Raw genomic sequence first — 13,784 nt, 5'->3', positions numbered from 1 at the left:
CAGGAGAAGCACATGGTGGGAATGAGAAAGCTGTAACATTATCAGAGAAATATAAGAAATGGTATAAAGGATACCATCAGAGAAATATCTGACCAGAAATAGAGGAACTGAGAGACAGTCTGTGTGCTCCACTGGAATTAACACAATATTAAGAGATTTATAGGAAAGTCCTTCTCAGAGTGGGTGGATTCTCTGAAAAGGATTTATGGGAGGACATGAATAAAAATCAGAGGACTCAATGAGATCCTTACAAATGAAGGAGGGATTTATATCAGTGAGATCCTTCAAAGTCTAGTCAAACTAACAATTCTAAGTTCACTGAGGGCAGTTTTTTAAATGCTTCTTTGTAGCTCCAATATTTAGCACATGTAGTATGAGCTTGGTAAAAAGTTTGTTTTAGATTTGAAGGGCTTGTTTTATTATAAAACTATACATGATCCTGAAGGCAATGGAAAGATTCATGGTAGGTGAAAGAAGGCTACAGCAAATTAGCAACAGAGTGAGGAGATGACTAAAAGGCACTAAGTACCTATATGATCAGTGAGTCTAGAGTAAGGAAGACCTGAGTTCAAATCCATTTTCAGGCACTTATTAGCTGTGTGACCCTGGGCAAATCACTCCGTTAAACCACTGGAGAAGGAAATGGCAAACCACTCCAGTATTTTTGCCAAGAAAACTCCATGGACTGTATGGTCCATAGGGGTCATGAAAAACCAGACATGAGTGAAAGACTGAACAACAAATGAAACAGATTAAGGAGATAAATAAATTAAAGATGCTCAGAAGGAAAATGTCAGACAACAGTACTAAAAACAGTGATTCATTCAAACATTTCTGAAATGTTTTCTACATATAATTCATCAAGTTTGGTACTGTGGAAGACACAAATAGTTGAGACTCTTGCCTTCACAGTGTTTCTAATCCAAATGGGAATGATAATAAATGTAAACAGAAAAATATTATATAAATTAAAAATAAATGTATAAGTGGAATACAAAATATAAAGAAGAATATAAAGAATGAGGAAGAAATAATTTTAGAGGTGAGGAAGGGAGGCTTTAAAGAGTAGGTAATATATGTTTGGGGCTTAAAAAGATGAGAATAGAATATCAACGAAGGCATTATAAGTATGAGTAAAGTGCTAACACTTTAGGCAGAAAAATATGGGTAGTTTTTGAATAAAGGTAAATAATCTAGTTTGATTAGAACACATAAGAAGAGTAAGAAAAAGCTGGCAAAAAAAAGGAAAAAAAAGGTGGGTTAGAAGTAAATTTTTATAAGATCTCAAATGCCAAGCAAAGGAATATGGTTTGTACTCAGTAGGCAAAATTTTTCAGAAGCACGCTATAATTTCTAAATGGTTGCTATATTCAAAATATTGTTTTCAGTCACTTCATAATAATTTCTCAGAATAACCAAAGATTCATAAACAAGATTAACCTAGAAAAAATTTACTTTTTCATATATTCTAAGTTCAGATGTGTACAACTTTTTCCCCCTAATGCAATATGCTACTTAACAACTCTAAAAAAGGGGTAAAGTATTGTATACAACAACTTTATATAACAGTTTCAGAAAAGTAAGGAAAATAACTCAAGAATGCTCAGGAAGATTAGCTTAGGACTTCTAGTTTACAAAATATTAACTGGCTAATAAACAAGATGCTTCCAAAACAAAATCAGATTTTAGTGCTCGTGGAGAAAAAAAGGGGACAGTGAAGGGGGTGGAGGGAAGGGAACAAGTATTTCTTAAGCAATCATTATATGCTAAGCCTTAAAAATTCACTATGTGCTAAGTTTTTCAAATATTATTTCATGTGATATAAAGTATATGACATAATACATAAGAAAGGGAATTTTACTTACAACAGATTGAAAATATTCAGGAGAAATGCCTTCTAATTCCAAGATTTTATCCTCAAGTTTTTTAATTCTCTGATAAATATCTCTAGGTACCGGACCACCTAAAGAAAAAATTTAAAAATCTGAAAGTGTAAACTTTTAAAAATGATCTAACCTTGTTATTTTGACTTTTAAAACACAGTGTTAAAAGATTTTATACAATTGACCTGGCAAGGTCTATTGACTAATTTGTATCTCAGCCATAAAAAATGAAGTACAAGGAAATCTTTTCTTTACTTATAGCAATATGTACTTTGGGGTACATCATACTATACCTACCCTTCTCAAAACACTACATTATATAAGTTGTCAAGAGTTCTTGGTGCTTAGCATGTTCTATATAGTTTCCATGCTATTTAAGGGGACTTTTAATACAACTTTTGAGCAGGCCATTAGTTGTTTAGGATAAAGAAAATCCAGTTACTACTATCATATGGAACAGCATAGTCAGCTTATCAAATCTCCCTCAATTTTCATTTTCTCTACTACTTGCCACACTTTCTCCTATTACTCAGAATATTTGCTCTATACCTTGGAATTAACGAGTACCTAAAATATTCTATAGTCTTCTTTTCAGGAAGGATGGAAGACGACTAAGATCACACAAATTTCAAGTTTATAGTTAGGCAAAAACTTAAAATAATTATCCTAGAAAATGTCCTGTGGAAGCACAAAATCTTCTCCAAGGAGAATTATTATTAAATATATAAGTTTTTTGAGAACTTCATTTTTAACCTGGTACACCTTAGTCCTCATGCTCCAGAATAAAGAAGTAATACATAAATAAGACTTTAGTAAAAGCTCTCTGAGGAAAGAAAAGTTAAAAAACACAATTTATATTAGAGTCACGAGTTAATAATTTCAGTACACAAAGGGTATAAAACACCTTTAATAAACACTTTTTATGATCTACTTTTAGAGTTGGAGTGGAAAGCCTTTCAGTATTTTTACAACTTCATTTTGACCTTTTATTTATTCTTTTCTAAAAAAGAAATGTAAGAGACGTAACTGACTAGCCTACCAGGATTTTAATAGATATCTTTTTTTATCTGTAATCCACACTTGGAAGTTCTTCTTCTTTTTTTTTATTTGAGTGTTGACAAGATTGGAACAGTTTATAAGACAGTCTTAACTCACAGTTTAGGACAAGATAAGACTTTCCCCCTCAGTATAAGAATATCTTTCCGTTTTACCATTTCAGGTCCAGTGTACATTCCTGAACCAAGAAGGAATAAACACTGAAATTTAATATTTTGCAAATAAAAAAAATGTATCTATTAAAATAGCACACTCACTTACCTGTCTGCAATCGCAAATGAGCTTCAATATTTTGCAGTCTTTCCTCTACAGCCTGGTTCCCACAGTCACGAAGCATGCTATTAATTTTATGACCAGATCCCTGTGTTCCTTCAGTTCTAGTCTGTGGGCCATATGTATTCACAACTCTAGAAACTAAATTACCAAGAAAATTTTTATGTATACTTTGATATTTATAGACTGAAAATCATGAGCTCCCAAATAATACTTTTCGATCTTTTTAAAGGACTATTTACACCCATGCTTCCACCACTCCTAAATACAGGTATAGAAAAAGCCAAAAGTTTTGCTTTAAAAAAAAATACCTTCAAGATTTGAAACTAGGGAAGAAAGCATTACATCATTAAGCACACAGTCTTGATTAGCACAAGCTTTACTGATGTTTTAAAGATAATTTTTAAAAATTTATTAAGTACCTACTATATGCCAGATACCTTGGTAAGAGCTTTATAAAAATAATTTCATTTCATCTTCACAACAACCTGTGGGGTAGATGTTATCATCATCCCAGTTTTATAGTTAAGTGAACTGAGGCAAGCAGCAGTTAAGTGACTTGAATTATAATGATTACTTACCCTTGATGTGACTTTTAAACCCTGGATAAGGGGTAAAAACAGCATCAGTCCTCGCACAGCTATTCTCTAAGGAAAATTCAGAAAAGCATGATGATCTCAAACAGTCATTTACGAAGTGCAGAGTTTTTGTAGCTTCCCAAGTAGCTCATGTTAGTAAGAAATGTGGTAGGAAAATGGAGTTCTTTCTAAATACTGAAATATAAAACAACTGAACAAGAACAAAGTCAGAGTTAATAATTTAAGTTTTGTCTTACCTATAACTTCTTAGATGATTTTAGTAGATGTCTCATGCAAAAGAAAAGATTTTTCTAAAGTGACTCAAAAATTTAATTTCATATGTAAACCTTCGGTCATATGATATATTATTAAGTTAATATTATACTTTCAAAACAGCCAATGCTACAGCAGAAGAATGAAGTCCATAAAGAGCATCTAACTCACCTAATAGGAGAGCATTTTATTGCTGTCGGAGAAATTTTATTCCTTCTATTCCAAAATAGAACTAATTATACTGATTTGGTTTTCTAAAAATGTTTAGTATCTGTTATATTTACTGGCATTGAGCATTAAAAAGAATTAGTTATAAAAATTTAAAATATCCCTTATTCTTTCTAAGAGCTGTATCACAGGAAAGAGCTTTGAGACATAAGAGTAGACTATATATAAAAATCCTTTAACCACAGAAGAAAAGCCTTTCTCCTGAAATCTTCAAACAGATTAGAATTTACCCTGGGACTTTTGTTTCAACTTGGCCAGGTAAAAACACCATAATTGTAAGTAAGCACAAACTTAGACTGGGAGGCAATTTTAGCTTTTGTACCAGACTAGTAATTTCATCAAGAGTAAGAAGTTTTTAAAAATAAATAAATATTAACACCTGTTCTGACATTTACATTATACTTTTAGGAAAGCTGACAGTCACTAAGAGATTAAATGACTTGCCCAGGGTCACGCAGCCAGTATTTATTAAACCTGAAATCAAGTCTTCCTAACACCAAGGCTGGCTCTCCTAGCCACAATGTCATAGTGCCAACTATAAATTATTATGAGATCAAAAGAAAGTTAAAAAGCTACTGGCAGAACAAAAGCTATAAAATAAAATAAAATAAAACATTTACTAGAATCAAATAATATCAGTTGATTTCCTGAACCATTTCCATTTTTAATAGTCAAAAACCCTACAAAATGGATAGTAGGTGAGAATTCTTCTTAGGTGGAGATGATTTTTAAAATCACAAGTATCATCAGTATAGTGATCTTGGGGTGTGGAAATTCCTTTCACCAAAGCAGTTGGCACCAAAAGTCATGGTTTCTGAAAGTTACCTGAGTTGTTGAAGGTTTATGTGACTTGCCCATGATCATAGAACAAAAGTCAGAGGCAGGGTGTAAAGTCTTCTAGACCCCAAGACTAGCCCCTATTCCTTTCTGGATTAGAAATTTAAAGAAAAATCCTATTTCTCATTAACAAATTTTTTTAAAGCAATTGTTTTATAAAAATACATGGATAAGTATGAGTGAATACAAGTTATTAAAATGTATTTATAACTGTTCTAGTAAAAGTGTTTCTCACATCCAATGCAAGTACTAATGCGAAAAGGGGACACAGTATGGGACAATGGAAAGAGTTATGGGGATGAAAAACAACAACAATAATAACAGAAGGTCATTCTCTGCTAGAGCTAAGATGGTATAATATTCTCATTTAGCAGGCTGGGTGACCCACAAAAATTTCAAATATGCCTATTATGGTGAATGTCTAAGTACAGATAAATTATTTGCTTAAAATTCTTTATAGCCCTGTTTTTAATCAGCAAAGGACTCTACGGGTCAAGAAATCTAGTTCACTATTTTGAATTTTGTTAACTTCTATTCCCTCTATATTTATAGTTAAGAATTAACATAGAGAACAGAAAAATAACACCAAGGACACATTTCTCTTCCCTCAAAAAACACTTTCTCATATGCTGCAGATGAATTGCTAAAGTTTGCAGATGAGATTCTGTCAATGCATTGTATCTACTGTTTTAAAACAATGCTACTACAAAAGATATGTATACATTTATATGTTATGTATCTATATATATATATATACACATACATATACCAATATACACTTATTATTAAATGCTTACTGTGCTAAGTGCTGGGATATATATACACATACATATACCAATATACACTTATTATTAAATGCTTACTGTGCTAAGTGCTGGGATATATATACACATACACATTGTCATTCAGTCATTTCAGTTGTATCCAATTCTTCGTGACCCCATTTGGGGTTTTCTTGATAAAGATGCTGGAGCAACCAAGTGTGCCATTTCCTTCTCCAATACACACACACACATTTACATATGTGTATATGTGTGTATGTATATTTTCATGTATATACATATAAACACATATATTACTGTTGTGTATATACACATGTGAATACACACACACATAATCAGGGAAATGTCTATATAGTGCTTATAATAGGGAAAGTTGAATCAACATAAATGATTAAATAGGAACCTAAAAAGGAGAAGTGTTATTACCAATCTTATCTGAAGCTTGAATGTTTCTGTTAATTAGCCAAAGGATTCGAGAGGAAAAAGGAAGCATTTGAAGAATGAATTCTTCATATATTTTTCTAATGATAACTTGTGCTCTAATGATTACTATGATACTTGACAATGAGCTATGTCAGTGCTTCCCAACATTTTTCATTCTGTGGCAAAACATATACTCGGAGAAGAATCTGATAGAAACTGTCAAATATACACCCTAGTGTAATAAAAGGAGAAAAATCATGACAAACATTTCTGCAATCAACCAATATAGCACCACACAAAACACCATACTTCCAAGTTGGGAAAAAAACAAAACAAAACAAAAAAGCAACTTTTCACTTTTTTGAGGAACACTACCTCTTCTGTAAGTTCATTTAATATCCTGGAAGATGCAATTTAAAGTAACATTATTTACTGTCATGAAATTCAGACAATTTGTTTCCATTGCATTGTTAGGGCCAAGCACTTATCCCTCCAAAAACCAAAGCTGAAGTTTTTATTTGAATTTATAAAATCTGAAGTACTCTTGAAAGGTAAATAACAATATGATTATTCATCTAAAAACTGTTTTTACAGTTTTACAGTTTACAGTTATCCTACTTTACTTCATTCTTAATACTGAAGAAGCACTTTACCTTGGCATAGTCCTCAAAACATTTCTGAAAATAGTCTATTTTAAAATTTATTTTTATGGATATCTTTTGTATTTGCATCACATTTATTTCTAAAGACAACCTCACTTCTACCCCATATACAGCAAGCCTTCCTTTATAACAAAAAATGAATAAAAAAAAATCAGGAAAGCAAATCAACAAAACAACCATAATCTGAGAGTATATATAATATTCTATACCAATAGTGTCCCACCTCTTTAATGAAGGGAGATACATTTTCCCAACTCTGTAACCAAGCTTGGTCATCTTAATTACAGAGCTTTCAGTTTTGTAAGACATTTTATTATTAAGCAAGAAGAAAAATCTTAACAATTGATCCTAAAATAAACACAACTGAATTCTTGATTTACTGATTTTTAAGAGCTAAGAAATTAAAAAAAAAAAGAGAGAGAGAAAATAAAAAGTACCTCCAAATAAATAAAATTACCTGAGGTTTAAATTCTGGCTGCATATTTACCTTGATTACAATCAATTACATTACAAAATTCCCGGACATTGTTTTCATTGATCTCAGCTTGCTTTCGTTCAATGAATGCTGATATTCTCCTGTCGATCTGCAGGTAATAAACAAGTTCATATGTATATATATTGTTGAAACAATTTCAATTTTTTTAAAGACAACTTTTAAATTCAAGACAAAAAACACCTATGCTTACTTCTGCTTTTCCAGCTTTTATCTGGACTACTTCAGGATCAAAGTTAATTTGCTTGTTTTTAAGAACTTCCAAACCACAATCTTTGTATTTTTCTTCTGTATGTAGGTTATCATCAGGGCATATTTTTGAATCATTTTTGTTGACTGATTTTGTTTTATCAGCCTCTTCAATGGCAGTTATATTTTCCTCTTTAATCAGGCACTGAAGTCTTTCTAAAAAAGGCTAAAAAAAAACCATGAACATATTTGATGGCATTTAAACTGATCAAGATTAAATCAATTATAATTTTAACTAAGATTCCTACTTAAATTCAATTTTTAAAACTTATTAAATTTAAATCTAGCATTTTGGCATTTATAAATTTGACCATACAGGGTGATTTGTAGTTTTGTGCTGCCATGATTATCGTCATTTGTCACATATTTGTGAGAAACTTAAAAAATCTAAAACTGTCTTTGAAGGAATCACCCTGTTATTTTGTGCCAAATCAATGGCTCAGCCTCTGGCACCAATGTCTCTTAATTAACATGTCATTCAAATGCCTACTCAGAACACTAAGGCTTAGTATTTTTCCTCCTTAACATGAGAGCCAGTGCTCTTACTCAGTAAAGCCCTGCATTATCACTACATCACTGGAGATTCTCCACTTGAAACTGCAGTTGGTCAAAGTGTAGGAGAGAACACAGACTTGAAATATATAGGTGTTATACTGAACACTTATGCTTTTCCTGTCATGGTAGGTTATCTCCTTAGGTCACAAAATGAAAGAAGTTTCTTTCAACATAGCAGAAAATAAGCACTTAGCACCAACATGAGAAAAAATATATCAAACCAAATGTATAACATAAATTACATCACCTATTTTCCTCCTCCCTCCCAATAATTACTACTCCCAACATGAAGTAGTTAGATTTTAGCATAAAGTCCTTGAAGTAAAGGAAGAGATGAATATTAATATATATTCCAGTTTAAATAAAAACACTTTTCAAAGTCACACTTCTTCCATTGCTATACTTTTGTTTCCTTTGTTAAAGCAACCCTTTTTGTAACCTATCACATATTTTAATGCCAATAAAGTGAACAATCCAGAACAGCTCTTCCATTTCTCCATTTAACATCACACAATTTGAATTTTCTATGTGAAAATTTATACAATTACCAATATAGAGTCATTTAACTAGAAACCAGAAAGGTCACCATACTGTTCATGTAGGGAAGTGATGCACTCAAATATCAAAATACTACTATATATCTAACAGTTTAATGTCTATTTTTAATATAAAGGATGCTATAAAAACTGTTAAGGAAAATTATCACATAACATAGTGACTGGCTACTTACTAAGATGAGACAATAACACAGAAATTACTTTCTTTTAAAAAACTAAGCTGAAAATGTTTAATTGCAATAGACACTGCAGGATGTGTCATGCTGAGATAATGCCACTTCTTAAACCACTGAAAGCACTCCATGAGCCTCCAAACTCACCCAAGGCATGGAATCATTATCATAGCATGACACACACCTGCCGTGTCTTATTGCTTAATTATAACCCACCATAGATGAAACTGTACTGAATTTACAATGCAGGTCTAGAATTGAATAGAAATGGATTCATTCAATCTTCATAACCCCATCAGTTATTGGGCTAGTCTTACAACTGTTCTGAAACCTATCTGCAACCTTGTATTAATAGTATTAAGCTAAAAATAATTGAAATGTTATGAGCTTGTAATTTTACTACAATTAGATTCTATTCTCACAGCCAAGTTAATGTGTCCAACAAGATATTTACCTGAAAATATAAAGCATGTTGTTCAAGAGCACTAAAGAGCAATGCTGGCTGGAGTGCTGAGAGGCTTTGAAGCTTGTTCCAATCGATTGTAATTTTCACCACATCATCTCCAAGGTTAAGCTTCAAAAGGGCAAAACAGCACCATCACAAAAATTACGCCATTGTATTGTACACATGTGCCGTCACAAAAAGTAGTATTTTTACAGAGCAAGATGTATACCTATCTTAGTCAAAGTTATTAATCTTTTAATTTTTAGCTAAAAATTAATAAGTTCCCATTTTAAAAGGTATTGGAATCTTGAATATTTTGATAAAAGAATAGGCATGATCTTATACCCTAAAGGGGTTAAGTTCTATGTCATGCGATTGCCTTATAAATGAAATTGCCTTACAATAAGATACTTTAGGTACTTTAGTCCCTAAACCCCTTGAATTGGGTTGAAGGTAGACTTGTCTCATACTAAAACCCACTCAAATGTGGGTTTCTAATATGCACATCACTTTAGTTAGCTAAATATATATACTGTATATTATTTTCCTCTACTGATATCTGAATCATACTTCTACTAACTGCCTTCTCCATCAAACTTTTATCTTTGTAAATCAAGACCACTAAATATTGGCTAAGAAACCCACATATAATGAGATTTTTTAAGAAAACATGTTCTTAAAAAATTATTCAAACCATGATTTGAGTATTAAAGGGAAAAGTGAAATATTATTTAATTGTTCTGAATACAACCATGTATTTGTAGATAGAATGGATCTCTTGTTTAAATAAAGCCCCACAAACAGGAGACTCCAAAAATTTGCAAGTTGCTTAATTATATTAAGGCATATGGCATAAGAAATATATCTATGGTGGGTATACAACATTTATGAAAAGTAACCAAAAATAATATTACATTATATGCTACATAAAAAGCACTATAATGCCAATAGAAAAAAAAAAGAAAAGTAACTGGTTTACCCTATAACTTTTGCAACAATTTTTATAAAAGACATCAGTTTATGTAGAGGATAAAATGTAAAAAACAAAACAATACAAAACAAAAAAACCCAAAAAACCACTGAGAAACAATTCAAAATGGTTCTGTTATAAATGGAAGAATATCATGCATGTGAAAAACACTACAGTTATTTACAATCTGGCTCTAACTTTCAAAAGTCTATTTCAGAGATACAGAAAGAAACATGAGGCAATGACAATGCCTGAATTAATCTCAATGTGTATTTTCTAAAATGTCATTTTCGTAGGCTAACAAACTTTTACTATATTGACTGAACTGCTGTATTTGTAGACCTTACCAAAAAAAATCTGATTACGGTAAATATAAGCACCTTACTTGAAAATGAATCCATGAAGGTCAAAAGATAAATTTTTGTAGAGAATGAAGGTTATATTTTGATTTATTATAAAAGTGTTAAGATTTTAATTGCATGTAATTGTTTTCATTTTTTAAAAAAAGGAATCTAAAAAAACCCCATGTAATCCTTCATTCAAATATAGGGGTAATTTTCATTTTCAACTAAAAAAGGACTATTTGTTATAACCTTCAATATTAGCAATATTAATTTAAACATCTGATATCACAGAACATGTAAGAATCGACTGACTCCAAAACCTTTATTAACCTTTCATTGATATGAACATTTTTTTTTTTGCCATTCTGCAAAGAAATTAATAATACAGTGTTAAAATATTCAGGTTCAAACCAAATGAAAAATAGTCAAAGGGCCAATAGGGGCAAAGCATAAAAAGTAAGAACGTCCATGACTGGAGTGAGCACATACATTAAAACATTTAATACTGTGTTCCCTATCAAACAATATCAATAATTAAGAGCATCATGAGCACTAACCCTAAGCAAGCATCTTAACCTTAAGATGATCATGCAAATTTTATGATTTAACTTCTTACAAAAGCAAATAATGACCTAAAGTGATTCTATAAATACTTTTGTTTTTATTTCAATCTCTAAATAATACCTCAAAAAGACAGATAATTATCAATATGGTCAGTATTTTGATTAACCATCAAATTGGGCTAATTTTGGTTTTTGATTGATATCTTCTCTGTGTCAGATGCAAGTAATGATATTTACACATTTGACAGTGACATATATTATGTAAATTTAACACATGTGACTATACTGGAACCTAGAGTCTGGAAAACACACATAAAAATATAATCTGCAGGAAATATGCCTTTGAAAAAATCTGGAATGTGAAAACTTTCATATAATTCACTGCAGTAACTTTCATATAATTTACTGCATCAACTGTGTTTTAAAATTTAACCGATCATGGGAAAAATTATCTCATTTGTAAACGACTAACAGAATTTTGTGTAATTTTAAATTTTATCTCCATCCTAATTTATGATATCAAGCTCCAACTGCTTTGTTTTTTTTTTTCCTTTTGTTTAAAGGAAGTTAGAATGGCTAAGCTTAAGGCTTAAAATGCTAACATTTTTAAAAATATAACTACCAAGTATTTGAAAAAATGGGCTGAATATGCACGCTTTTTAATAATTTCCACAAATAACTGCTCCAAATTTGAGTGAATATCACAAACTGTCTTACGAAGGATGGCTAAAACAAACAAACAAACAAAAGGATGGCTAAAAGGAAAAACATGCTTTTTTCTTACCCCAAACACACTTGCAAAAATAATCAGAAGAATAAAGCTACTATCACAAATTGAAAGCTCAGATCATTTTGTTTATGAACTTAGCCTATCACACAGTTGAGTGCCTATAAGATTATTGAAGCAATTGTTATCAGGCCTAGACCCAGGAGACTTTTATTTATTTATTTTTAACAGCTAAGATGTTTTCTATGCTAATGAGATTGGGCGGGAGGGGGGAGAAAGGTCACTAACCAAAAAAAGGAAAAAAAATTACTGATGTCAAATTTCTACTTAGACCATACAACCATAATTTAAATATGCTAAGATCTCCAAGTAGGTAGTGAACAGATTGTTACAAGAAGTACTTAACAATTTTCTTTCAAACATTAGTTTTAAAAACACAAATAAGTAACCGGCTTTTAATTTTGCATTTTTAAGGAGGAAATAAAAATTATTGCCAAACACCTCGACTTCATTACCCATTTCGGCTTAACTACACCCATAAGGCATCAAAAGTAGCCTAGTCTCATGATCTGAGTAAATACTTTCTTTTTCTTTTTCTTTTTTTTTTTTAATAAATGCAATATGACCCACTAGGAAAAAAACATAAACAAAACTACTACTCATTACATCCAGTCACAAAAGTAGTGAGGGAATAAAATTTCCCAAACAGAGAGGGATCTTCTGTCTCCAGATTCCTTCTCCGTACAGATGGCTAGTGAACCTTTTTTTCCATCTCAGAAGAAAAATGAAAGATGTCCGATCCTGAGCTCCCGGGTTGTGGCCAGTCCCACGGACGGCGCTTAGCTGCCTTCCTCGTAGCCAGGCCAACTTCTCCTGCGGACAGTTCCTCTTCCGACTTCTTCGCCCGCTACTTTTTAAATCCCCTTCCCTTTCTTTTTCTTTCCTTTTCTTTTTTTTTTCTTTTTGGGGGGGAGGAGGGGAGAGAATGGGAATCACCGTAAGTGACGCTGCAAGATCAGCGTTAGGAAAAATGTAAGCAGGCGGTACTACCACAGCAATCCTGGGGGAACCCTAATTCTCTTCCCGTTGGGGCAGGAATCCCAAAAGCCCCCGAGCTTGGTCAACCAGTTGACGCAGCAGAGACTCAGTCAACCCTGTTCGCTGAGTAAACGAGAAAAGGAAGAGAGAGAAGAGAGGAGGGAGAGAGAGAGGGAAAGAGGGAAAGACAGCCAGAGAGCCAGAGAGCCAGAGACAGGCAGAGACAGAGACAGACAGAGATAACGCCGCCATCATCTACCTGCCCTGTCAGGGTGCGGAGGGAGCGGAAGAAACCAACCAGAACCTCGCGGTAGAAGCTGCAGCTTTGATCCGGGTTCTTGTGAATGCCTCGGGGGTGCCCCGATAGCCCCAAAGGAGCAGCCATGACACCTCTCCAACCGCTGCCAAGGTTCCCGTTTAGCCCCGCCCCTTTTCCCTCTTTAGTTTTCGTCGCGTTGTGATGACGTCACTGAAACGTTCCTTACGTTTAGCGCTATGTTCTAGGGCCCCACTCCTTTCCATCTGACTGGCAAATATGAGGACCAATCAGATGATCGGAAGAAACAGCTTTTCCCGCCCTGTCTTCTCTGCAGTCCTCTCTGTGACAGGCCTCAGTGAGGGGGAATTCTAAACTGTAGTACCTTTTGTGGTATCTTAGGTGTTAAAAATTGTAGG

General features: G+C 32.8%; 1 protein-coding gene across 2 annotated transcripts in view; it reads right to left on the bottom strand.

Annotated features, from left to right (window-relative positions):
- Positions 1-13,533, bottom strand: part of MBIP (MAP3K12 binding inhibitory protein 1) — a 30,230-nt gene extending 16,697 nt beyond the window's left edge. For both annotated transcript variants that reach the window (XM_027847452.1, XM_027847451.1), the window contains exons 1-7: positions 13,369-13,533; positions 9,477-9,596; positions 7,682-7,903; positions 7,483-7,579; positions 3,794-3,859; positions 3,201-3,353; positions 1,866-1,963 (exon numbers count right to left, since the gene is read on the bottom strand). In XM_027847452.1, the coding sequence (XP_027703253.1) occupies positions 1,866-1,963; positions 3,201-3,353; positions 3,794-3,859; positions 7,483-7,579; positions 7,682-7,903; positions 9,477-9,596; positions 13,369-13,494 (882 nt within the window). In that variant the 5' untranslated portion in view covers positions 13,495-13,533. The remainder of the gene's footprint in view (positions 1-1,865; positions 1,964-3,200; positions 3,354-3,793; positions 3,860-7,482; positions 7,580-7,681; positions 7,904-9,476; positions 9,597-13,368) is intronic.
- Positions 13,534-13,784: the final 251 nt, after the last annotated feature.

This window comes from Vombatus ursinus, unplaced genomic scaffold (assembly GCF_900497805.2).
Source record: "Vombatus ursinus unplaced genomic scaffold, bare-nosed wombat genome assembly UNPS02015406.1, whole genome shotgun sequence".
In the NCBI taxonomy this organism is placed as follows: domain Eukaryota; kingdom Metazoa; phylum Chordata; class Mammalia; order Diprotodontia; family Vombatidae; genus Vombatus; species Vombatus ursinus.
This window is presented reverse-complemented; position numbering and strand designations above follow the sequence as displayed.